Source organism: Oncorhynchus gorbuscha, linkage group LG13, assembly GCF_021184085.1.
Source record: "Oncorhynchus gorbuscha isolate QuinsamMale2020 ecotype Even-year linkage group LG13, OgorEven_v1.0, whole genome shotgun sequence".
In the NCBI taxonomy this organism is placed as follows: domain Eukaryota; kingdom Metazoa; phylum Chordata; class Actinopteri; order Salmoniformes; family Salmonidae; genus Oncorhynchus; species Oncorhynchus gorbuscha.
Genome location: NC_060185.1, coordinates 25,116,379 through 25,142,862, shown reverse-complemented (window position 1 = coordinate 25,142,862; position 26,484 = coordinate 25,116,379). Strand labels below are relative to the sequence as shown.

The window sequence follows — 26,484 nt, the reverse complement described above, 5'->3', positions numbered from 1 at the left end:
GAGAGAGCATTAACTATTACATGCATTTGTCCGTGTCCACTGTATACATGAATCGCAGCAAGTTGGTTCCTGTTTCAGTCACGTTCGCGTGGGTCAAACAAAAACATCCTAATGATTGAATGGCAATGGAGCCTCCCACAATGCATGCAATGGCTGTAGAATTAAGTTGGTAAAGAGAAACTGTAAAAACTTGCAGTCAAAACTCAATGTTTTTTACAACACAATTGTTGTTTAAAAAAAATGTATGCGCAAGCCGGACAATTGTTAAACCCCATAATGCAACACACTGAAACTTGATACAAATGATCCGCTTGTACACGCCCAAACGTAGCTCAGAAATGAAGTCATGGGCGTTGGGCGTTGATTGGGAATGTTTTGGCTATGCTACTGGCTAGCTTGCTAGTTTAACAGGGGAGGCAGCCTTCGTGGATTTGCATTTAATTTGCACTTCAATGGAGGACCAGACCGATGGATGGTTATCTGAGGGATGTTTGAAGCATGTAGACGAGAGTCACCCCGGTCCACCGAACGCATGGGTAGAAAATGATCAACAGCATCAGTACGAGGAAGCGCAGACGGAGAAAACGGGTCTGAATGTCCCTCCATAATCTACTACAGTAATGTAGCAACAAACTTTTGAGCCGTCACTAGCCAGCTTGCAGCTAGCTAACTACACAGCTAGCTATTATATAAAACATGAGCTAGCCCGTTGGCTAATTAGTTTTTTTTAGAGAACGTTGTTAGTGAGTGTTTAGTTGGTTAACCGTACCAATCTAGAAAACTAAATTAGTGACCGTTGGCTAGCTAACGACAGTTCGCTGGACATTGACCTTGTGCACCGTCTAATAACCGGACAGCTAACGTAGTTAACTAGCTAACGTTAGTTGGCAGCCAGAAATAATTTAAGAAATGTGCCAGCGAACAAATCCGATGTAATTACGTGATACTAACGTTAGTCAGCTGAGTGTCACTTTTGCTAATGTTAGCCTTTGCGAATGTAGATAATGCGTTATCTAACGTCATTGCAACACGAACCGGCTTCTCTGGAATGTTCCGTTAACATTAGCTAATTAAGTAAAATGGGCTATTATTATTAGCTAGCTACGGTAAACAGTAACTTTTTCCTACGTTTATGTAATTGTAAGAGTTATGGTCTGAGTGTTGCATCAATGGTAAATGTGTTTGATCCGCTGTTTTTCAAGTCTATCGTAGCTAGCTAATAGCTATCGTTATTTTGGGGCCTGTTGCTCTTGTCACTTGATCTTCTCTGGCATCATTGGCACAGCCAGTAGATCCGACCCACTTGCTTACAGCTGTACTATGTCTATGTCCGGACATTCCTATGTATATTAAGACTCCAAGGAGCCGCTGAAGATATAGCTCAGAAAACGTACCTCAATCCAGGGATGATAAATGCATTGTACTCAGAATTGTCCCATTATCCCAACTGTTCCACGAGAAGATTGAATGACTGCTACTAAACTAGCTGTTGTTCAATCTTCTTGGTGTAGCAGTTGGGATAATGGGACTTTGGAGTACAAAGCATTTTTCATCCTTAGATTGAGGTAAGTTTTCCTAATATACAGAGGAATGCTGTCTGACCCTAGTGCCACTGTAAGCAAGATCAGATCTGCTGGCTAGTATTGGCAATGACATGTATCAAGTCATGTGAGCGGGCTTGACTTTCTTTCAAATGTATTCATGTTTAAAATACATTTGAAAATACTCATTCATTAACACTTTCAATATCAGATTTTGAATTGTTTGCAGGAAATGTGGCATCAGTTTACCCGTACGACTTCATTGGATAGCCTGTATTGTTATGGACAAAACATGTGTATTCTTTTGGGTGAAGATAGTTTAACAAATGTAGATGTACTCTATGCAAGTACAGTATATTTGATTGTTATTGTGTATTTTCTTGTCATGTCATCAGGTAATGGAAAAATAAATGGAAGCCCAGTGGAGAGAGAACACTCCTTCTGTTCCTGTGGATGCCCTTCATTACTCAAGCAGCAAACAACTTGAAACCCAAACCTCCCTGGAAGCTCCTCGCCACTCACACAAAAGGCAGTAGCAATAACCATTTTAAGAACAGTATGAATTGCAAAAATGACACTCCTTCAGAGTTGAAAACACGTGATGGCAAGAGCGAGTCCATTGCTTTAACAAATGGCGTTGTGCTCCTCAAACCTGACCTGTATGCTAACGGCTACCCCAGCATGCCTGGACCAGACAGTGGTGGCAGTGGTTCTGAGAGTGGATACATCACTCCCAAGAAACGCTGGGCTCAGCGGAGTGCAATGGCAGAGGAGAGTGTGACTGCTTGGCAGGAGAAGGCTACGCTTCAGGCAGTTATGGTCACTAACAAACATGACACGGAGCCTCACACTCCAGAGGCTGCCGATACAGCAGCAGGCTCACAGTCTCTCATTTCCATCACAAGTGTCCCACCTGTGGCTCAGGTTGGTGAACTACACTGTAACAACTCTGACGCCAAGGCTGTTGCAGACTCTGTTAAAAAGCTGGAAGACAGACTAAGCAAAGCTAAGCTTACCTCCACAAAAAAGGATTCATGGACCCTCTTTAAACCACCCCCTGTCTTTCCTGTGGACAATAGTAGTGCCAAAACAGTGCCCAAGGTCAGTTATGCAAGTAAAGTGAAAGAGAATCTAAACAAAGCAGGTGACACCTCCCCTCCCCAGTCCCAGGTGCCCACCAGACTCTCCCAAGTCCCCATGTCTGCTGTCAAAACCATCACCTCCCCTAGCTTCACCAATGGACTTTTATCTGGAGAGGGGAATAGCTGCCCCCTCCCTGCTCCACTTTTCACCACTACTGTTTGCACTGGAGCAATGCATGTCTCCCTTCCCCGCAAGTGGGAGAACGAATCATCCTTGTCCAGCAACGGCACTAATATGTCGGGCACCACCTCCGTTACTACCAGAGAACTGAGAAAGCCCAGTCTCCTTGTTTACCCCCTGGCCACTTCAAATATGCAACCAGCCCTCCCCAGCGCCCACCAAGTGGACTCTCCTGCCTCTAAGACAAATCCCAAAGCTCTGGTGGACATTTTCCAGAACCAGTGGGGGCTGTCGTTCATCAACGAGCCCAGTGCAGGGCCCGAGGTGTGGCCGGCAGTGGGGAAGCCAGCCTTGAAAGGCCAGATCGTGGAGATCACCTTTCAGGGAGGTGGCCCTACAGCTTTGCCTCTGCAGGTCTCTGCCACCTCTCTGAGACATGACAAGCCCTTCTTCCCAAGAGCTTACAAGCAGGACAAACAAACTATGTCCCAAGTCCATAGCAGTGTTGGGAAATCAGACCCTCACTTGGCTCCTGGCCCTGATGCTGCGCTGGGAGGCCAAGCCCCTGGCACAGACACTCTGATTGGTGAGGCTGGGAGTAGATGTGCCGTAGTGTCCTCTTCTAAGGACCCTGGTGCTGAGTTGCCTCTTGCCTCCCCTGCTCATCCTGTGTCTGCTCTGGTGAAGGAGCACAGCCACCACAAGGGCTGTGACTCAAGATCTTGGGGGGCGTTCGATCTAAAAGCTGCTGTTATCTATCACACTAAAGGTAGGTAGCTGTTGCCTCTGATCATTCAAAGTTAAAAAATTGTCCTGCTATGGCTGGTCCTTAGAACAGAAAGAGAATGGTGCATGTATAACTACTGTATGATCAATCTCTCACACTGTACTAAACATTGTTTTTATATTTTTACAGAGATTGAATATATTCAGAATTTACAAAAACAAGGTAAGCTTGTAATTCCTGCTGTATGATTGTGGAGAGATTTTCAAGAACCCGAAAAGCCTTATTGGTATAGTATGTCTGAGCTAAGCAAATCTGACGTCTCCTACTTCCCTCTGTCTAGATTCAAAAGGAGTTGTGTTCTATGAGCTGTCCAAGGATGGGCCTGTTAAGTCATGACTGCTACGCCCTCTCCTGGCCGCTGCCTCATGAATTGGTTCCCTCTCCTTTCTGAGACTCATGTGCAGGACTTGGTTCCCTCTCCTTTCTGAGACTCATGTGCAGGACTAACTTGATGTGAGCAGCTTGTGCTGTAGAGAGGGGGGGGGGGGGTCTGGCACAGTATAGTAGCGACAGAGACCACAATGAGCCTCTTACAGGGATGCTGTCATTCGGGAGATTACAGGTTGGTTGAACAGTGGGGGAACAAAACTGTTTGACAGGAAACTTGTCAGCAAGAGTGACTCATACATTTCGCCCTCAATTCCCATGTTCAGAGAGGCTTGTTGAGGACATTAAGTGATGTGGGTTGCTCAGACAGTCAATCACCACCTCTGCAATCCCGCCACATCTTTGGAATCACAGGATACTCTCAGCCTGTCTTGGAAGATGAAACATTTTGATTTCTTTAGGAATTCAAAATGTTCATATTTGACCTTTTAAGTTATCACAGGTGCGTAATTTTGAATTCAGACTGAATTAAATGGGAAAGGTTTGAACGTTTTAGAATGGTTGCCTTCTAGATATGTAAACCGTGTGCTGGAAGGTCAAAACAAGTTGGGGTTTTCTGCTTGTATTCTAGGTTAAATGCAAGCAACCAAATATCACTGGGATGGCTTTTGTAAGCCCCTGCAAAACATATTTTTGGGACTTTTGGTTCACATGTTATTTTTCCCTTAACATAATTACACTAATTTGAAATCCCAGGTCATTGGGTGGGTAGATAGATGGAACTTGTTCAAATAATGAGAATATGCATCCCTCTCCCATTGAGGCCGAGGTCTGTACTGGCTCAAAGTTCTGTTTAAATTCTTTGGGCTCTGTTAATACCGGACTGTTTTTTGGGGATGTTTTTCTCAGGATGTGTGGTGGTGGTTACCAACACTGTGCAGAGGCTATACTTTTTCATTTTTATATTTTCTGTTAATCATCCAGTTTATAAATCCAGGTTATGCTTAACATGCTACATCTATGTACCATCTCAATGCTCCAATGAGTGCCCCATATTTGTGTACATTTTCTTTTAACATTTCGTTTTTGAAGTTCTGGGGAGTCTTTCTCATTGGATTTTGCACAGGCAGTGACCACTGTAGGAACTCTCTAGAGATTCATACAGGGCAGTATTTTAACCAGAACTATGCAAATGTTTGTGTTGCAAATCTCCTATTGACATCCATGCAGGATTTAGCGTAAATTTAGGACCAATTTCTCAAGTCTGTTTCACCTTCAGAGGAGAAGTGTTAGTATTTCTTATTCATAGGGACAGGAACAGTCCTTTCTGAGACTGTTAGTTGAGGAGTTTTCCCTCCCGAGTCCCCATACGTGAATTTAATCAGCCTACATTATGATAACTCATCACCACTTTAAATGTAGATTTATCGATTTAATTAGTCAAATTTCGTTAACTAAATTAAATCTGTATACCAGCCAAATCTTTGGCCCCTAACAATTACAGCACCTTTAAGTAGGACAGTCTGTTAAATGTAATACAGTTATTGACAAAGTTTTGTCCATGTTAATAATCAACCATGCCAAACTAAGCCAGAGTACATCTTTGAACAGTCTGTCTATCCTTGGGTTTTAAATTAGATCTTTACTTACTCTTAATTTCACTTCTGGGGACTGTCAGGCTGCGATCAGTTTGAGAATTATAACTAACTTTCTTTAGGTTGGTTTCTCAGACTGGGTCACGCTTTTTAGGTCAGTGTTTTAATTGTCAGGGTTAATGTGAAAATATCAGTCTGTATTTGACTGAATGGTTAATTTATGGCATCTTAATTCCTTTAGTGTGTGTCCCTCTAAATCGCAATTCAAATATTAGAAAGAAATTTAATAGCTCTGACGTTTGCATTTGGTACTAAAATTATACTACAGTACAGTGTATTTAGAAGTTGTGCCATGTTGTCGACTGTTCATACTGTCATGTATTAAGTTGTTAATTGTTGCTCAATTTTCTTTTCCTGCTGTAGTTTTGCTAAGGATGAACAAGTTGTCAGTTTCTAAATCTATTAAAAATGTGATTAGCTGAAACGTCCTGTATTCTTGTTATTTTAAATGACTTACGGCTACACACAAGTCTATTTACAATAACTACCCTTTAAATTAAATCAGTCCCATTCATTTCCATACATTAAATTAGTTGTTTTTCCTCGTCTCAAGATCTGAGGTTTGAATGGATTAAGAGAGACTTGCACAAAGCCAGGAAGGTATAGAGCAGGGTTATTCAACTCTTACCAACTCTGGACCTTGAAGCCAGTTCCACAGCAGTTTCACCAGTGGAACTGGTGTTGAGGTTTAGCGTTGAGTGGTATAGAGTAATACTAATGGACCTAACAGTTTCTAAACATGCTGTGCATGTTCCACTACAGTGGTTAGACAAGGATGTTTGAGTCATAGATAAACACCCCCCTTTACCAATGGCATGAGCGTGTCAGTGAGAGAGGACAGACATCTGAAAATGGAGGTACTTTAAGAGACCAGTTCTGTTCTCTTGCAGCCGGTGCTTCCTTTTAGATGTGATGTTTGGAGACTAACATACTGGAAATTGTGAAACTTAACAGGAGATCAATAAGGGAAACACAATTTGTTTCACATTGTATTAATAAAACCTAGTTGACATTTGTATGCAGTTAGACATGCTTTTGGTAAGGAAGTAAAATATAGTTTACTGATAATGAAGATCAACATCACAGATGCGACTGACCAGAGAGCAAGAATACAGATTTACCATACACAGCATTCTGACAATAGAAAAACATCCACCGCAATCAAAATGCTTTTACTGGATCAATCAATACAAAATATCAACATTAGGCTACATAAAGAGTGATACATGAACAATTTGATTGGTTCACCTGTTAAGACCAGGGTCAGAATCCATTGTTATAGAACCGAGTGTGTGTGTCAAAGATAGTGGAGAAAAGACCGATGCACACCTTTAACACTAAGGACTATGAGTAGAGTGCTAAGAAACAGTGTTGTGGCAGTTAAACTATATCAGTTTGTGCTGTATTTAACTGTTGTCACACTGGTCTTCACTGGTAAGATCCTCAATGTTTTATCATGACGAAATATAGGGTAGACTGTCTTTGTGAAGGTGTGTGTGATTGTGTGTATGTGTGTGTTTTTGTCAAGGTCAAAGAATGACAGCTTGCCCTTGGCCCAGTCCAGATGCACTCTCATCTTTTGGGGAAAGCGATCTACTGTGAGGTGATGGAGATTTGGCTGTGGGGACATTTCTAGGTATACATCACAAGTAGTCCAAACACCCCAGGATTCATTTGGCATACCACTACAATCACTATGCATGCCAACAGGCCTAATAGTCACACCTACAGCCCAATAGTGACCATCCAAATTCTCAATATCCCAGCTGTGTGTTCCTGAGTTAAAACCCTCAGAGCCTAGAACACATCCATCAATCCTCTCTGGGTTGTCAGGAAGCTGTAGTGCTCTATCATTCCTTAAACTGGTCAAGTCCTCAGACAGAATGAGACGTGTGCCTGCAGTATTGGGGTCCAGGATTACAGGAGCTGATGAGAGATTTTAACTCTGGAAATTACCCACAAGTTTAATTGAGAGACTAACATCTAAATATGAGCATTGCAATAGAAAGAATATTGTTTTTATTATTATTCAGAACACTGTGGATTTCTTCTGATTTTGCCTTTTACAAATACTGTTCTAGGACTAAGAACAAGGCGCAGACTAAAACTTTTTTGTTGTTGCTGTAAAACACTCACTGTAATGAACAATCCCTTGCATCTTCACCCAGACTCTGAACTGCAGGTTGCCCAGGTGTTTGGCCACTTCTATCAGCGCTCCGGAAACCCTCTCTGCATCCGGCAGTGGGTGCTGGGCTCTGGAAGAACGTTTAGTGTTCAATACTGCTCTGATGATAGGTTCTGAACCACAGAGAGGAGATACAGGATTAAGATTACTTACCTTTTCACAGAGGCCTTGTAGTTCTGAAGAGGAACAAGAAAGCAGGTGAGATGCAAATCAGTGTTATCAATAAAATAAACAGTAAATAATACTGTAGAGAACGGCAGGGCAGGGAAGCAAACAGGTCACCGGCGCGAAAGGCACCTATGCATTCCTACTTGGTAGGAATTGTAAATGGGCTCATATAGTGAGGATTGCTATATTGCCCCCTCCAAACAGGAAGGAACATGCATTGACTACTTAGTCCCCTCACACTTTCTGGGCTGTGCATTCCCACTTCTGACACCAATGTAGTGAATGGGGGTACAGAGAAGTGAACCCGGGTCACTGACATGAGGCAAACACTACACATTGCACCAATAGGGTTAACCCACTTGGTGGGAATTGTAACGTGGCTCATATAGGAAGGATTGCAATAATATACAATATTGACTCATAAAATCAGCTGTTCACCTGCAAGAATGAGACGTCTTCAACTCTCAGCTGTTGTTCGATGGCTTTGATTGTGTCTGAAAGTGATGATATTTTTCTGTTCATCTCTATTATCTTGTTCTTCATCCCGTGACTCTTCCGCACCTCTTCCATCCTCACTGCATCTATCCTGGTGACCTCTTCCTCTCGCAGAAACTGGTACAGCTTTTTAAACTGCTCCGTAATCTGCCTCTCTGTGTACTGGGCTTGGATCTGGAGACAGTGAGCGGAAAATCTAAGACATACTGTATCCCCCCACCGCTGACGGCATCCAATCAAAATGCCTTCACCCCAGTCTTCTGTTACAGTATGATGATGATCTAGAACTGAGTTGACAACAAACTAGCCAAAATGAGTACAATGTTGTTGCATCAATACTGAAATGTCATACCTTGATATGTTTTGCTGTTTTAGAACAGGTGAGTTTGATTTCATTAAGAAGCCTCAGTTTATCTTTTAGGGGGTTCAATATAGTCTTGAGTTTCACCTGAAATTAAACATGGGATTCACAAACGTGTTACTCTGAAATTGCTGTGTAGGAAAGACATTTGGTTAAGAGTAAAAAACAAAACAGATTTCACAAGCTGTATCTTAGCACCAACTATTGTAAAGTACCACAAAATAGTGCTACATGTTACAAAATAATCCAAATAGAAACAACTATTGCAAGGTATTTTCTTGCCACTACCAAATAATCCTACCTTATGTTCCTGTACAGCTTCCTGTATGGGGATGCAGTCATGCTTTTTATGTTTCCTTGAATCACGACAAACCACACAAATGGGCTCTTGATCCTCCATACAGAAGAGCTTGAGTTTCTCACCATGCAGACTGCAGAGAACCTCAGACCCGTCTGAAACGGTCTGACTCCTTTCCTTTAAGACAGCCTCACACAGGTTCTTTAGAGCCCGGTTACAGAGTGGATTGCCCATTGAAAATACTTCCCTACAAACGGGACATTCCTGAAATCCTCTCAGTGTCCAGTACTCCTGTAGACAGGCTTTACAGAAGCTGTGGCTACATGATAGCAGGACCGGATCACTGAAGATGTTTAAGCACACAGGACAGGAGAGATCGTCTTCTGGGAGAGACCGTCGGGAGGCCATTTTCTCAGGCACACTCGTAATGCCCCACTGTTAGGAATCAGTTAACTTTCACTTTTAAAGACTCACCGTTGTTTGGTAGCAGGCATCTACTATAAGACTATAAACTAAAGGATGCCCTCATCTCCTCCAGTAAGTGATCTGAAAGGTCCTGTATCAGCACTTTGTTGTACAAAAAACAGGCAAATAAATAGAGTTCTGTCAGAGTGCTGTGTTTACTTCCTGTAAAAAATACTTCCTGCATTCTGTATATTACATGTGTATGAGGGGAGGAGCTTCGCAGCTACACACACTTACGCAAAAGTCTGTACATAATATATCATAGCAAAGAAACTAATTTGTTAATGTTTCTTGCTTCAATTAGTGGTAGATGTTGAGGGTTTGTGTGTGAAGGCCTCAAGTTCCTTGTTTATTTCCAAGTTAACCACTGGAGGGCAGTCAAGGTTTCACAGAGCTTGTGTTTTGAAGACACACTGCCCTTTACAATGAATAATTGACCTTATAGCGCTTTTTGTGTACAATAACTTAATTAATTCAAATCATCTGGAAAGGAATCTATGAATGAAAATACATTTTTTTTTCTCTAGAGCAGATTTTTATTTTTGCATCATGTAATTTTAGCAATTTGATTGGAGGTTAGGTTGTTCAGAGGTCAATTGTTTTTATTGTTTTAATTGTTTTAATTGCAGGATGTCAACTACATCTATTGTCTCAGGGTTGACCCATTGTCTCCCTATTACCACCGTCACAGGGACAGAGGGTCTTTGCCATGTTTCTGTGTGGGAAGAGGACATGGTCCTGGCCCTTTAACCTTGACCACCGTGTAAGTGTTTGAGGCCATAATGACTACTGTGTGTAATTATGGTGTGAGGCAGGCTGGCATGGGACTTCCAAAGCATCTCCCTACTCTTGTCATGTTGAGGGTGGAGGATTTGTGAAAATATCTATTTCATATTTATTTATGTTATCCTTTTTCCCAAATAGGCAGGTCTGTAATGCATGTAGAAGCAGTGTTATCTTTCATTCTCTGATCCACCTCTACGCAGATGACACCATTCTGTATACTTCTGGCCCTTCTTTGGACACTGTGTTAACAACCCTCCAGGCAAGCTTCAATGCCATACAACTCTCCTTCCGTGGCCTCCAATTGCTCTTAAATACAAGTCAAACTAAATGCATGCTCTTCAACCGATCGCTACCTGCACCTGCCCGCCTGTCCAACATCACTACTCTGGACGGCTCTGGCTTAGAATACGTGGACAACTACAAATACTTAGGTGTCTGGTTAGACTAAACTCTCCTTCCAGACCCATATCAAACATTTCCAATCCAAAGTTAAATCTAGAATTTGCTTCCTATTTTGCAACAAAGCATCCTTCACTTATGCTGCCAAACATACCCTTGTAAAACTGACCATCTTACCAATCTTCGACTTTGGCGATGTCATTTACAAAATAGCCTCCAATACCCTACTCAACAAATTGAATGCAGTCTATCACAGTGCAATCCGTTTTGTCACCAAAGCCCCAAATACTACCCACCATTGCGACCTGTACGCTCTCATTGGCTGGCCCTCGCTTCATACTCATCGCCAAACCCACTGTCTCCATGTCATCTACAAGATCCTGCTAGGTAAAGTCCCCCCTTATCTCAGCTCGCTGGTCACCATAGCATCTCCCACCTGTAGCACACGCTCCAGCAGGTATATCTCTCTCGTCACCCTCAAAAACAATTCTTTCTTTGGCCGCCTCTCCTTCCAGTTCTCTGCTGCCGATGACTGGAACTAACTACAAAAATCTCTGAAACTGGAAACACTTATCTCCCTCACTAGCTTTAAGCACCAACTGTCAGAGCAGCTCACAGATTACTGCACCTGTACATAGCCCACCTATAATTTAGCCCAAACAACTACCTCTTTCCCTACTGTATTTATTTGATTTATTTTGCTCCTTTGCACCCCATTATTTTTATATCTACTTTGCACATTCTTCCACTGCAAATCTACCATTCCAGTGTTTAACTTGCTATATTGTATTTACTTTGCCACCATGGCCTTTTTTGCCATTACCTCCCTTATCTCACCTCATTTGCTCACATCGTATATAGACTTGTTTCTACTGTATTATTGACTGTATGTTTGTTTTACTCCATGTGTAACTCTGTGTCGTTGTTTGTGTCGAACTGCTTTGCTTTATCTTGGCCAGGTCGCAATTGTAAATGAGAACTTGTTCTCAACTTGCCTACCTGGTTAAATAAAGGTGAAATAAATTAAATAAATACATTTGAAGAAACAATAAAACAATAAAATATCATACCATTGTCGTACCTCAAACCATTGTCGTAACAATAATATCTATACATTATGAATATTTATCATACAGTCGATTAAGCTCTGAACACAGAACTGTCACTAAATGGTTGATCCTATTAATTGTGAACATGAATATTTGTGAGCCTTAATTGCCTCAACTTCTGATAAAATATAACTTGGTTTCTAACTTCCTCAGAGCCTCTATGCTCAAGGTGCTGTTTGATGGCCAGTGCCTTTACACATGGATAGGGGCAGAGAGGGTAAGATTCCTGCACCACTACAGGGGTAAACTACAGGACTTGTCTTGTGATCAGATCAGAGCATCTTACTGTAGTCCCAACAAAGAAGCTTTTGCCATGGTGTCAGTGAAAGCATAACTTATCACTTATCAGGGTTCTAATATTGTCCTTGAGTGAAAAGCTGCAGGGTTTGAATTGTAGAGCGCTTGAATGAATAATGCTAGACCGAGGGATGTGCAATGCTAGAACATAGTTGATGTAGGCCAGTTTACCTTGAGCGTGGCACTTCACTTAGTACACCGGTGGGACGCTAGTGATTTAACTCTCCTTGTGTATTGATGACAGACTCTCATGTGTGGAAGATTTGTGTTATTAACAGGTCATATTTCACTGCTGGAATGCATGGCTGTCTCATTGAAAGCCCAGGCATAGGAGGCCGTCTCTGAAACAGTACACTGTAAAGGTAAATCATTTGTTCAATGTGAAGGCTTTGGCAAGCCAGGTATTACTTTAGTTATTGCATGTAACTGGAAGGTCCGGGCATATTTGGAATGAGGAAAGGCTAATTTATCTAATATATTTCTGATCTTTATCATTATCTTTGTTTGCAAGTGTTCTTTTCTTGGCAGATGGGGATGTTTGCTGCATATTCTCACCATGGAAAATAATCCAACAGAAATACAACAACACAACAATACAACTCACACAGTGATGACGACTTGGCTATGTATGTGCACAGACTGATGTGTCATCTAACTTGATGATAGGCAGACAGACAGTTTTAACGGGCACTCATGGCCCAATCCAAACTTCAGATCTGTGAGCGTTACAAATGTTCTCACAAATCTCCCATTGACACGGCTGGATTGAAGATGACAGGTGATTGATGCTGATGTACTGTAGATACTGCATTTACAGTAGTAGGTTCTAAACGGAGTACTTTGGGACTATCAATCATGTAATGTATACAATTGAATAGAATCATTAAAAAAAATGATGAAGCAAAGAGACCTGTTGGTGTGTGTGTTTTTGTGGATCAGCCATGTGCCATTGGGTCACTCTCTCTTTAAACAGGTAGAGCCCTGCATGCAGACAGACCCTTGTGGGTGTGTCAGTCTGGTTGAGGAGGCAGGACAGGGATGGCGGGGCGTTAGAAGAGGGGATCCACCTCCACCTGCTCCCTCCACAGGGTAAAGATCCTGTTGAAATATGACATCACTGTCCTCCTAAAGGTCAAGCAGCTCTGCCAGTGTATGAAGGCAGAGGGTTGGAGCTGGATGGGGAGAGCTTGGACCAGCAGTGTCCTCAACCTTTACACGTTTACAGCTGCAGGGAAAACGAATACCTGGCTGCTATACTGACTTTATTTCTATCACACCCAGACAGACTCCCTCTATTTAATGAGATCTTGTGAAGCGCATTGAATTACAAAGAGTAAAATAACACCTCACTTCCCAGATACATTATGCCCATTATGCTGTCTACCTCCATTGTTCTGTTGTTGTTGAAGAACACTGTAACGGTTTTCCTCCTCTTCTGAGGAGGAGTTGGAAAGATCGGACCAATGCGCAGCGTGGTAAGTGTCCATATTTTAATGAAATATAACTGAACACTCTGAATACAAAAGAACAAGAGAAATAAATGAAAACAAAAACAGTTCTGTATGGTAAAACACAGACTGTCACGCCTTGGTCATTGTATTTTGTGTTTTCGTTATATATTTGTTCAGGCCAGGGTGTGACATGGGTTTATTGTGTTGTCGTATTGTTTTTTTGTAGGCATTGGGATTGTGGTTGATTAGGGGTGTGTCTAGTTTAGGCTTGGCTGCCTGAGGCGGTTCTCAATCAGAGTCAGGTGATTCTTGTTGTCTCTGATGGGGAACCATATTTAGGTAGCCTGGGTTTCACTGTGTATTTCGTGGGTGATTGTTCCTGTCTCTGTGTAGTGTTCACCAGATAGGCTGTAATTAGGTTTTCACGTTCCGTTTTTTGTATTTATTAGTTATTTCATGTATCGTTGTTTGTTTTATTAAAGAACATGAGTAACTACCACGCTGCATTTCGGTCCGACTCTCTTTCGACGAACGAACGCCGTTACACAGACACAGAAAACAACTACCCACAACCCATAGTGGGAAAACAGGTTGCCTAAGTATGGTTCTCAACCAGAGACAACTAATGACAGCTGCCTCTGATTGGGAACCATACCCAGCCAAACACAGAAATACAAAACCTAGAACACAAAACCTAGAATGCCCACCCCAACTCACGCCCTGACCAAACTAAAATAGAGACATAAAAAAGGAACTAAGGTCAGGACGTGACAAGCACAATTATGTTTTCAATTGGTTTGACACATGAATTAAAACAATACTATCAATAATACACGTCTTCACTGGAAACTGTTTTTCTTCCTTTGCTAGATTACAAATAGATTATAAAAAATCTGTTCTCAAAGTAGAGTGAAAATTCCTTCACCATTCAGTCAACATACTGGACCACAAGTCTTTCTCCTTGCTTATTATCTCAAATTACCTCTGAGGAAGCCTATTTGTGCACTATACGGATCTAGGATCTTAAATTGATCACCCTGCAAAGCAGGACTTTTAAAACGTGTAGTGTCAAATTAAGATCCTACATATGTAGGACTATAGGCTACATGACTCAGCACACTGTGCTGTGCTAGCCCCAAATCCTTTCCGTTACAAATGAATCAAAGACAGTACCGGACTACCTGGTGCTGTATTTACAAACACAAGGTGTGACACGCTGATGGAGGGGATCAGATGCTGACGGAGTAAATTACCACCCCACAAGTGGAGGAGAGAACAGATCTATTAGTGCAGACCATAATCCACTGGCTCTGTATGTCAGTTTCCTTACAAATAAGATGGCTTGGGGCAGCAGCTCCAGTAACTCTGCTGACATTTAAGATGGTTTGGGGCAGCAGCTCCAGTAACTCTGCTGACATTTAAGATGGTTTGGGGCAGCAGCTCCAGTAACTCCGCTGACTTTTAAGATGGCTTGGGGCAGCAGCTCCAGTAACTCTGCTGACATTTAAGATGGCTTGGTGCAGCAGCTCCAGTAACTCTGCTGACATTTAAGATGGTTTGGGGCAGCAGCTCCAGTAACTCTGCTGACATTTGAGATGGCTTGGGGCAGCAGCTCCAGTAACTCTGCTGACATTTAAGATGGTTTGGGGCAGCAGCTCCAGTAACTCTGCTGACATTTGAGATGGTTTGGGGCAGCAGCTCCAGTAACTCTGCTGACATTTGAGATGGCTTAGGGCAGCAGCTCCAGTAACTCTGCTGACATTTAAGATGGTTTGGGGCAGCAGCTCCAGTAACTCTGCTGACATTTGAGATGGCTTGGGGCAGCAGCTCCAGTAACTCTGCTGACATTTAAGATGGTTTGGGGCAGCAGCTCCAGTAACTCTGCTGACATTTAAGATGGTTTGGGGCAGCAGCTCCAGTAACTCCGCTGACTTTTAAGATGGCTTGGGGCAGCAGCTCCAGTAACTCTGCTGACATTTAAGATGGTTTGGGGCAGCAGCTCCAGTAACTCTGCTGACATTTAAGATGGTTTGGGGCAGCAGCTCCAGTAACTCCGCTGACTTTTAAGATGGCTTGGGGCAGCAGCTCCAGTAACTCCGCTGACATTTAAGATGGCTTGGGGCAGCAGCTCCAGTAACTCCTCTGACTTTTAAGATGGCTTGGGGCAGCAGCTCTGACTTTTAAGATGGTAACTCCAGCTCCAGTAACTGACATTTAAGATGGCTTGGGGCAGCAGCTCCAGTAACTCCGCTGACTTTTAAGATGGCTTGGTGCAGCAGCTCCAGTAACTCCGCTGACATTTAAGATGGCTTGGGGCAGCAGCTCCAGTAACTCCTCTGACTTTTAAGATGGCTTGGGGCAGCAGCTCCAGTAACCCCGCTGACATTTAAGATGGCTTGGGGCAGCAGCTCCAGTAACTCCGCTGACATCTAGGATGGCTTGGGGCAGCAGCTCCAGTAACTCCGCTGACATCTAGGATGGCTTGGGGCAGCAGCTCCAGTAACTCCGCTGACATCTAGGATGGCTTGGGGCAGCAGCTCCAGTAACTCCGCTGACATCTAGGATGGCTTGGGGCAGCAGCTCCAGTAACTCCGCTGACTTTTAAGATGGCTTGGGGCAGCAGTTCCAGTAACTCCGCTGACTTTTAAGATGGCTTGGGGCAGCAGCTCCAGTAACTCCGCTGACATTTAAGATGGCTTGGGGCAGCAGTTCCAGTAACTCCTCTGACTTTTAAGATGGCTTGGGGCAGCAGCTCCAGTAACTCCGCTGACATTTAAGATGGCTTGGGGCAGCAGCTCCAGTAACCACGCTGACTTTTAAGATGGCTTGGGGCAGCAGCTCCAGTAACTCCGCTGACATTTAAGATGGCTTGGGGCAGCAGCTCCAGTAACTCCGCTGACTTTTAAGATGGCTTGGTGCAGCAGCTCCTGTAACTCCGCTGACATTTAAAATGGCTTGGAACAGCAGCTCCAGTAACCATGCTGACATTTAAGATGGCTTGGGGCAGCAGCTCCAGTAACTCCGCTGACATTTAAAATGGCTTGGAACAGCAGCTCCAGTAACTCCGCTGACATTTAAAATGGCTTGGAACAGCAGCTCCAGTAACCATGCTGACATTTAAGATGGCTTGGGGCAGCAGCTCCTGTAACTCCGCTGACATCTAGGATGGCTTGGGGCAGCAGCTCCAGTAACCATGCTGACATTTAAAATTGCTTGGAACAGCAGCTCCAGTAACCACGCTGACATTTAAAATGGCTTGGAACAGCAGCTCCAGTAACCACGCTGACATTTAAAATGGCTTGGAACAGCAGCTCCAGTAACCACGCTGACATTTGTCTCAGCCGGCTCGTCGGGCTCCCACACCTCAGCCAGCTCATCAGGCTCCCATCCCGGCTCGTCAGGCTTCTACGCTTCAGCCGGCTCGTCGGTGTCGTGACGTTGTATTAGTTAATGTGACGACTGTTGCTCATCGAATGATTAAAGGTTTCTAATTGCGTGATTAACTGAATCAAGCTCATTAACTCATTAACCTGGGGCACCATGGGAAAATTAGTTTTATTGAGTTTCTATTTCCCAAATTAACTCAAAGAATATCAGAATATTGATTTTACAACAGTCGCTAATTAACCAGTTACCTCTACAGTCTTGTTCTGAATGTCGCAAATCCGGGAATCTGCACGGACCCTGGTCCCACCAATGAGTTCGTACCACACCAATCCTAGTTGAGTATTTATTTACTAGAAAGCTGAAATGATGATAAAAGATACACATACACAAAAACACATTATAGGCTATTGATTAGAATTAGTATAACGGGCCAACACACTATGGTGAGTGTCACCCAAAATGGGGATTTAAAAGAGAGAGAAAAAGAGAAAGTACACGAGAGAAATATACATTTGAGTGAATTTGTCAGCTATGCTTATTCTAACCCTAGCCTTGCCCCAAACTACCGCTCTTATGGGCCAGAATATAATGATGTAGTTACGTGGGGAAGGTGTTTGTGGATTCTCCGCGTGGACCATTCCGGCTGCTCAATGACACACTTCTCCGGCGCACCTCTCTGGTCATCCTCCCGATGTCAGTGTCCTTTTGGCTTAGGAGTCTGTTCCCCTCGCCCTTGTTCTGGAAGGGCTCTTCTGAGGACAGACAGCTCTGTAGCTCAGAGCTCACAGCGTTGGAATGAAACAGTGTAGATACCACAATTTGATGGGAGGTGGAGGCTGGGTGGTTCGACTTGAATTTACCCGCTTAGACACAGCTACTCATCCATAGCTTGGGTAGAAAAAGATGTCTTTGTCTTCAAACTCGTGTTGCGTTTTGGGTTCGTTGACTTTTTAGACCTTGGCTGTAGCTTGGGTCACGTAGTCTCCTCTGTAAATTGTGGTCCTTCTGTAGCTCAGTTGGTAGAGCATGGCGCTTGTAACGCCAGGGTAGTGGGTTCGATCCCCCGGGACCACCCATACGTAGAATGTATGCACACATGACTGTAAGTCGCTTTGGATAAAAGCGTCTGCTAAATGGCATATATTATTATTATATATTATTATTATAAATTCTTTACTCACAGGTTTTATACCCTCGTGTCAGAAGTGGGCGTAACCGCCTTTAGGGCAATTCTCTGGGCGTACCTCGTTAAGAGGCAAGGTCTAGATTTTACTCAAATCCAATTTTAGACAACTAACTTCACATTTCACCTTTACCAAAACATTCTCTTTGATATGGACATTTTCCATACAACGTACAATGTATAAACATCAAACATATACTAGGTAAACTGTTGACGTTACAATGTTTTCTTAATAACGTCATCTATTAACCTTTAATAACAAAACAAAAATGACATACATTTTCATGTTCCATCTATCGTCATGACCACCATTGTGACTGACAGAAACCATTGTTACAAAGTCCCTTTATTTCATGTTTAATGTTCTGAGGCTGGTTCTCCATAGTGACAGGTCAAAGGAATTTGTCTGTGGCCTAAGATTTACCGGTGGCGTTAGGGTCATAAAACCCTCAAATCTTCAGACTCCTAGATCTCTACTCCTCTGTTGGGGTTGAGAAATAATCTGTAGGGTTGTGGTCTCCTGTAACCTGACTTGATCAGGACCATGCTTTTGTCACTTCTAGGTTAGACTACTGCAATGCTCTATTTTCCGGCTACCCGGATAAAGCACTAAATAAACTTCAGTTAGTGCTAAATACGGCTGCTAGAATCCTGACTAGAACCAAAACATTTGATCATATTACTCCAGTGCTAGCCTCTCTACACTGGCTTCCTGTCAAAGCAAGGGCTGATTTCAAGGTTTTACTGCTAACCTACAAAGCATTACATGGGCTTGCTCCTACCTACCTCTCTGATTTGGTCCTGCCGTACATACCTACACGTACGCTACGGTCACAAGACGCAGGCCTCCTAATTGTCCCTAGAATTTCTAAGCAAACAGCTGGAGGCAGGGCTTTCTCCTATAGAGCTCCATTTTTATGGAACGGTCTGCCTACCCATGTCAGAGACGCAAACTCGGTCTCAACCTTTAAGTCTTTACTGAAGACTCATCTCTTCAGTGGGTCATATGATTGAGTGTAGTCTGGCCCAGGAGTGGGAAGGTGAACGGAAAGGCTCTGGAGCAACGAACCGCCCTTGCTGTCTCTGCCTGGCTGGTTCCCCTTTTTCCACTGGGATTCTCTGCCTCTAACCCTGTTACGGGGCTGAGTCACTGGCTTGCTGGGGCTCTCTCGTGCCGTCCCTGGGGGTGCGTCACCTGGGTGGGTTGATTCACTGTTGTGGTCGGCCTGTCTGGGTTTCCTCCCCCCTTGGGTTGTACCGTGTCGGAGATCTTTGTGGGCTATACTCGGCCTTGTCTCAGGATGGTAAGTTGGTGGTTGAAGATTTCCCTCTAGTGGTGTGGGGGCTGTGCTTTGGCAAAGTGTGGGTGGGGTTATATCCTTCCTGTTTGGCCCTGTCCGGGGGTGTCCTCGGATGGGGCCACAGTGTCTCCTGACCCCTCCTGTCTCAGCCTCCAGTATTTATGCTGCAGTAGTTTATGTGTCGGGGGCTAGGGTCAGTTTGTTTATCTGGAGTACTTCTCCTGTCCTATTCGGTGTCCTGTGTAAATCTAAGTGTGCGTTCTCTAATTCTCTCCTTCTCTCTTTCTTTCTCTCTCTCGGAGGACCTGAGCCCTAGGACCATGCCCCAGGACTACCTGACATGATGACTCCTTGCTGTCCCCAGTCCACCTGGCCATGCTGCTGCTCCAGTTTCAACTGGCCTGGGCCCTAGGACCATGTCCCAGGACTACCTGACATGAGGACTCCTTGCTGTCCCCAGTCCACCTGGCCATGCTCCTGCTCCAGTTTCAACTGTTCTGCCTTACTATTATTCAACCATGCTGGTCATTTATGAACATTTGAACATCTTGGCCACGTTCTGTTATAATCTCCACCCGGCACAGCCAGAAGAGGACTGGCCACCCCACATATGCTCTCTCTAATTCTCTCTTTCTTTCTCTCTCTCGGAGGACCTGAGCCCTAGGACCGTGCCCCAGGACTACCTGACATGATGGCTCCTTGCTGTCCCCAGTCCACCTGACTGTGCTGCTGCTCCAGTTTCAACTGTTCTGCCTTATTATTATTTGACCATGCTGGTCATTTATGAACATTTGAACATCTTGGTCATGTTCTGTTATAATCTCTACCCGGCACAGCCAGAAGAGGACTGGCCACCCCACATAGCCCGGTTCCTCTCTAGGTTTCTTCCTAGGTTTTGGCCTTTCTAGGGAGTTTTTCCTAGCCACCGTGCTTTTACACCTGCATTGTTTGCTGTTTGGGGTTTTAGGCTGGGTTTCTGTACAGCACTTTGAGATATCAGCTGATGTACGAAGGGCTATATAAATAAATTTGATTTGATTTGATTTGATCAGGACAGTCATGACATCGGGCTTCCACGCTTCAGCCGGCTCATCGAGCTTCCACGCCTCAGCTGACTCATCCGGCTCGCCCAGGTGGGACGCCGGGTGGCGCGCCCCTAGATGGGGAGGATACTGTCACGCCTGCTCCTGCTACCCCTCTCTGGCGCTCAAGGGTGCCAGGCGGCCCATCATTACGCACACCTGTCAACATCGTTACACGCATCAGTGCTTCATGGGACTCACCTGGACTCTATTACTTTATTGATTGCCTCCCCTATATCTGTCACTTCCTCAGTTTCTTCCACGTTTCTGCATGAATTATGTTTTGTTTCCGCTGTCCAGACGCTGTCCTTGTTTTGTTCCTGTCCATTATATATTAAATATTCACTCCCTGTACTTGCTTCTCATCTCCCAGAGTCTGTCCTCATAATTTAAGACGGCTTGGGACAGCAGCTCCAGTAACTCTGCTGACATTGATCTTTCTAACCCCTTGTGAAAAATGAAACAATCGATTGATCATAATTTGATTTGAGTCCATTTGAACTGGCAATCTCAGTTGGTTTAGAGGGCGTAAATAATGCTATGATTTAAGGTGGAACAATTAAGGTGAAGTGTCTTGCTCAAAGGTACCTCATGACCAAAGGTAGATTTTGGTCAAAGCCTAGGCCACTGTGCCTACACTAGCCTCACAGTTTATTATTTAAAATAGTTGTTGTCTCATACACTAAGAATAGAGAAGCTATGTAGAATGTATGACAACTTGCCTAGTGTAATAAGACAAGCTTAAAGTTGCACCAAAACCTACTTCACAAGATTAGGCTACTGTATTATGCCTAGTTCCCACTGTGTTCTCTCAGACTCCAGCGAGCCAGTCCTGCCAAAACACTGAACTTCAGTTCCCACGCTCAAAGTCCTCAAATAGTCTTGCATTATCTCCGACTTGTCCATCAGACACTCTACCTGTACAGGTCCTACATCCTCCCTTTCATTTCCTCTCACCCAAAGGACTCTGTTAGTCCAGGACGTGGCTAACCAAGTAGATTCTTCCGATTCTCCTGGGATCATTCTGCTAAGATGACATCAAACTAGTGGTGGCTGATGACGTAAAAAGTGAGGGAGAATGATGGATGAAAATAACGTTGATAAAAAAGATAATTATAGCAGCAGATGGACAGTTTTATTTACAAAGATGATTGTGGAATGTTTCATGTGTTTTTTATCCCCCCCCCTTCAGATCTCAGACGAGGACCCTTTTGCGAGGATCCTCGTCTGCAATCAAACCAAGGGGCCAAAGAAAGAAATGTGAGTAATAGGAATCAGGGAAAAGAGAGGGTAAAGTCTAACACTGACATCGTTGTGACTGAGAAGGTCATATTGTTATGGGTAAACATTGATAAGATATGAAGACATGGGCATAACAGTCTTTAGGGAAAGTTGACTGATCCTTCTCCTGTTTGCCTCCAGGGCCCTTGTAAACAGAATACAACTTTGCTTTTAGGCAGACCTTCCTACAATGTGACACATACAAAAAGACAAGTCTTTAAAAGCTCCTCTTGCCTGTCAGAGCCAGCCAGAGGTATGGACTGAGTCACTGAAAGGAGCTAAGAGACAGTAGAAAGATTTGGGCTTGAGGTATGGCTGAACACTGTCTGCCGAGCATTGGAGTCACGTAAGGATAGGACAGGAACTTGGAACTTCACTAGTTTTACTTCAGCTTGGAAGATAAACATCTGCAGTGTCTGCAGAATGAGGCACCAGTGACAGACCTGAGCCTGTCTTCTCAGAGTACAGTACACAGGGGGAGTGGGGGCACCAGGCCAGCCATGAGCAGCCACGCCATTCTTACACTCAGAGTTCTCTGAGGAGGAGCAAGAGGGGAGTCTGCTGGGTTTGAGGGAGGAAGAGGAGGACAGTGGAAGTGAGGACAGTGAGGCTGTTTCAAAGAAGTCTTCTCCAGAGAGCGAGGGGGGCATGGCCGGCAGCTGCCAGGATGAGAAGAGACCCAGTCGCCCCGTCCGCTCCAAGCAAACATGACCTCAATGGCAAACGGCTGTCCAAGGTTGCCACTCTGAGGCATGCCATCAATCACATCTCTTCGCTGACAGGCTTCCTGCTCTCCCACCCCAGCCCTAGCACCCTGTCAGGAGGACAGACACCCTGCACGCACACAGAATGCCTCAGAGAGCATCCCTCGGCTGGGATTGGAGAGGCCATGCTGGACCTGGGGAAGGACAGGGAGAGAGACAGGGGACTCCAGACCCCGGTGGAGACCTACTGTCTGCAGTGTAAGCCTCAACACCACCAGCAGTCCCGGCTGGATCACGGTGCCCACAAGTCTCCCATCACTCTGCTTCCAGAGCTCCAGCTCTATACAGACACCTCAGGAGGGGGACACCCCAGCCCATCGTGCTTGCCCTCCCCATCCTATGCCCACTTCTCCCCCACTGGGACCCAGCTCTACACACCCTCACATCCTCAAGAGGACTTGAGCAGCCCCCTGTACTTCAGCAGCTGTGAGTGGAGATGGGGGTCAGGGTACCCATTTGGAATGAGGGCCACCTGTCATCCGTACCACACTGACAGCTTCTCAGACTCCTGTCCTGCCGTGCCCTTCAAGTGGCAGCCGGGTTACCTGCAAGGATCAGCTGGCTACCAACAGTTCCTTACAATGTACTAACTCTGGGTGAACCCAAGACATGAGCTCTACTGGAGGGCACCAACGTTAATGTCTACAATGATGTCAAACAGAGGGAAGCTGATGTGTGTATATGTCTATATATGTACTGTATGTATGGGATTGCAATGATGTCTTAGGCTATTTGGCTGTGCAAGTGGATTTCTTAGTAATGTCTTACACTTGTTTAAACAGATTGACAAAAGTATTGTTGAAATGAAATGTTACAGCAGAGGTTTGTAGAATACAGTACACGTTTTACATCCAATAGTCTCTAAAAGTGAAATTAATGTGTTTAACATTTCAACATGTGTTTGTAATTCAGAATATAATGTAATAAAAATAGCTACTGAATGAGCTGTATGAGTTTAGTCTTAAAACAGAGCATGAGAAAGATGACTGTTTTCTTCATGAGAGAATCATAGTGCTTCCTTCCCCGGCAGCACACATCTCAGAAAGCAACTTATTATTATAAAAGTGTCAGAATTGTGCCTATGCCATTTGTATTTTTGTAAGAATTGAAAGATAATTATGTAATATTAAAGAGAATAAATCATGTTCTGAACATTATGAATCCCCCATGAATCCCCCATAACTGTATTACCCAGACAGACAGGCAGACCTAAACTGTGAACTTGTGTGACCTTTTATATATGAGCTGTAATTTAGTATGTCTCCATAACATGACTTAGCAAGCATGGACACTTACATCATCTCTAGTACAAAAACCTGATCAGCCATTTAGTTTTTACTGTTAGTGCCTCCCAGAGGGCAGTCACATGTATGCACACATGACTGTAAGTCGCTTTGGATAAAAGCGTCTGCTAAATGGCATATATTATTATTATTATTACATCATTCATACCTACTACTGTACAGTTCATATAAGTCTGAATCCTGAAAATGTTGTGTAGCGTTATAGATACAGATATGGAGGATGCGGTTTCACTGTTACTATTACGATGGTGATTTTGAGTAATCTGATCAGTTGGTTTACTTTTACAGTTCTACATTGGTGTTGCCCTTTCCTCGGCCACCCACTAAGGCTTCACTCATATCAACAGCACAAGTTTTGGAAGGGTGACCCTGCAAAATGACTGTTGCCCAAGCATCCCCATACCTGTAAGGCTATGAACACTACAGATATTTTGCAACAAACCTGTTTGCAGCGAACATGTTGCCTGAGTAACAATTTGAATCAACATTCCAAAATGTTTTAGTAAAACATCAAACATCTACTTTTTGTAAGGATTACTGTGGCTTTTTAGCAATAGTATTAAAACTGAAAACGACTTAGCTATTCCAACTAAATATAGTATAAAGTCTACATGGCCACTTGATTATTTCTAGCGGCAGATTAGACCAGAAACACACTATCTTCTCGAACGGTCGTGGCTAACACCAAACAAATGGAATATGTAAGCTAACGTTGCCCAACGTTCACAAACTATTTCCCTTGTTGAACGCACCTCAGGTAAGACACAACAGTGCCACAGGGAAAAAAACAGGCCTTGTGTTGAATGGGGGGGGGGTATTTCATTTCAGATTTAAAACTGAAATATTGACAAACCAAAATACCTACATTTAAAGTACTCCTTCATATGGAGTCATTTTGGTCAAATGTGAATGTTGCTTAATGTGAATTCCAGGCTGAGAGACACAATGTCCATGGTCCTTCCCATCTCTTCTGTTATGCAGTCAGAGTGAGAGCCTTCAGAGGGGAGGGAATGTCCTTTTTAACAGTAGAATGGTGTGTAGAGTGTCTGTGTCTGTCCTTCCTGCAGGATGCTCAAAGTCATCGCTGTCATTTGCCTCTCCGCAGTGACAGATCAGCAGTTGTGCTGGCTGGCTCCCTGTCACTGTCACCCCAGCCCTGATTAATGCTGTGGAGTGTGGCAGTTACACTTGGGAAAAGGAGTGCAGAAAAAACACCCGTCCTAGACGACTGTCTCATTCTCTTCTCTTCACTGCCCGCTCTCCACTGGCTCGCTAGTCCAGTCCTGACCAGTGGGAGACGGGAAGCGATTTTTCACTGTGCCTTCCAGCTCCTACCTGTCTGCCTGCCGGACGCCACTCACTCCCTCTCTCCCGTTCTGAATCCTTCACCTGTGATAAAATTACAGCATAAAGTTGAGGCCGCCCAACGAACCCATTGGCCCGTGGCTCTCAGACACAGCCATAATGCCCTGTCCCCTCTCAGAGCCTCGCCTCACACAGCATTAGTAGTGCTGTCAGCTCATACTGAACCTAATATAAATATACATATCCTGGTATTGTGAATAACAATTCCCTGGAGCCTTCCTGCACCTTTGTGGCTCTGGGTAAAGAGCCTGTGTCTGCGGCCACTGAGCCTACTCCTACTCCTTCCCCTACAACGTCAGCAACCTTCTGTCACTGCTCTGGATCGAGTGGGTTTCTCCGTCTGTCGGAGGCCTGCACCATGTTATGAAACGTGGAAGTGGGTGGATGTCTTCGTCCTTGGGCAGCATCACGGTAAGAAATGTAACTGTTCCTGGTGCAAAAACTATTTCTTATCCCGGAGCTCGAGTAAAAAACATAACTAAGCTGCTCCCGAATGTACTATGCCAGAACATGGACATCGATTCTATCGTAGTCCATGTGGGTTTTTAAATTTAAAAAAATATATATATATATTTTTGCATTTTCCAATTAAGAACATTCAAAACAAAAGTGAAAAGATATTAGACAACGATAGGACAAAGTGACAGTAACAGATGAAGGTAACAAAAATAAATTATAATTATAGTTATATAAACAAACATACAATAATTAAAAAAATAATTAAAAAATAAATATATAAAAAAATATATCAAAAAATAACGAGACATTGGAGCACCTGCCGTAGGCTACATAATATACATTACGTGTGAAACATTATGTGAGGATTATATATAGATTCAATCAATGAGATGTGGGGGGAGATTCTCCATATAGTCAATAAAAGGTTGCCAAATTCTGTAAAATGTCTTTAACTTATTCCTCAAGCAGTAAGTGATTTTCTCCAAAGGGATACAACTATTAACTTCCGAAAGCCACATTGCAACTGGCAGGGAGGAATCCAATTTCCATTTCAAGGCAATACATTTCTTGGCAATCGCTAGCAATATTTCTGTTAGCTTTATATTATGGCTTTGCCTAAGATTGGTGTTAGTAAAGTTACCCAGTAGACAGACCTCCGGGTCTAAAGGGAATGCAACCCTGTGAATTGAGGATATGGTATCGCATACCCCCTGCCAGAAACCGTGTAGTTTTGAACACTGCCAAGTGGAATGGAGGAATGTTCCTTCATTT

The 26,484-nt window shown here is 43.8% G+C and overlaps 2 protein-coding genes across 4 annotated transcripts; one reads left to right on the top strand and one right to left on the bottom strand.

Annotated features, from left to right (window-relative positions):
* Window positions 1-307: 307 nt before the first annotated feature.
* LOC123992616 (nuclear fragile X mental retardation-interacting protein 2-like) lies at window positions 308-5,997 on the top strand. Of its 2 annotated transcripts, none has more exons than XM_046293902.1 (4): window positions 308-588; window positions 1,937-3,573; window positions 3,721-3,753; window positions 3,872-5,997. In XM_046293902.1, the coding sequence occupies exons 2-4, from the start codon at window positions 1,995-1,997 to the stop codon at window positions 3,925-3,927; spliced, it is 1,668 nt and encodes a 555-aa protein (XP_046149858.1). In that variant the 5' UTR covers window positions 308-588; window positions 1,937-1,994; the 3' UTR covers window positions 3,928-5,997. The 2 variants fall into 2 exon arrangements, with proteins under 2 accessions (XP_046149858.1, XP_046149859.1); XM_046293903.1 differs by having other exon boundaries at window positions 308-617.
* Window positions 5,998-6,729: 732 nt separating this feature from the next.
* Window positions 6,730-9,871, bottom strand: LOC123992615 (E3 ubiquitin-protein ligase TRIM35-like). Of its 2 annotated transcripts, none has more exons than XM_046293900.1 (6): window positions 9,084-9,866; window positions 8,774-8,869; window positions 8,365-8,595; window positions 7,912-7,934; window positions 7,710-7,828; window positions 6,730-7,499 (listed from the first exon to the last, which is right to left on the bottom strand). In XM_046293900.1, the coding sequence occupies exons 1-6, from the start codon at window positions 9,486-9,488 to the stop codon at window positions 6,964-6,966; spliced, it is 1,410 nt and encodes a 469-aa protein (XP_046149856.1). In that variant the 5' UTR covers window positions 9,489-9,866; the 3' UTR covers window positions 6,730-6,963. The 2 variants fall into 2 exon arrangements, with proteins under 2 accessions (XP_046149856.1, XP_046149857.1); XM_046293901.1 differs by having other exon boundaries at window positions 7,307-7,518; window positions 9,084-9,871.
* Window positions 9,872-26,484: the final 16,613 nt, after the last annotated feature.

Excerpts from the sequence above, each read along its gene's own strand:
- LOC123992616 (XM_046293902.1), top strand. The coding sequence starts at position 1,995 with ATGCCCTTCATTACTCAAGCAGCAAACAACTTGAAACCCAAACCTCCC. Across the intron at positions 3,574-3,720 it reads TGTTATCTATCACACTAAAG|AGATTGAATATATTCAGAAT; the intron begins GTAGGTAGCTGT and ends ATATTTTTACAG. Across the intron at positions 3,754-3,871 it reads TCAGAATTTACAAAAACAAG|ATTCAAAAGGAGTTGTGTTC; the intron begins GTAAGCTTGTAA and ends CCCTCTGTCTAG.
- LOC123992615 (XM_046293900.1), bottom strand. The coding sequence starts at position 9,488 with ATGGCCTCCCGACGGTCTCTCCCAGAAGACGATCTCTCCTGTCCTGTG. Across the intron at positions 7,935-8,364 it reads AAGACGTCTCATTCTTGCAG|AACTACAAGGCCTCTGTGAA; the intron begins GTGAACAGCTGA and ends GTTCCTCTTCAG. Across the intron at positions 7,500-7,709 it reads GCAAGGGATTGTTCATTACA|CTCCTGTAATCCTGGACCCC; the intron begins GTGAGTGTTTTA and ends ATCTCTCATCAG.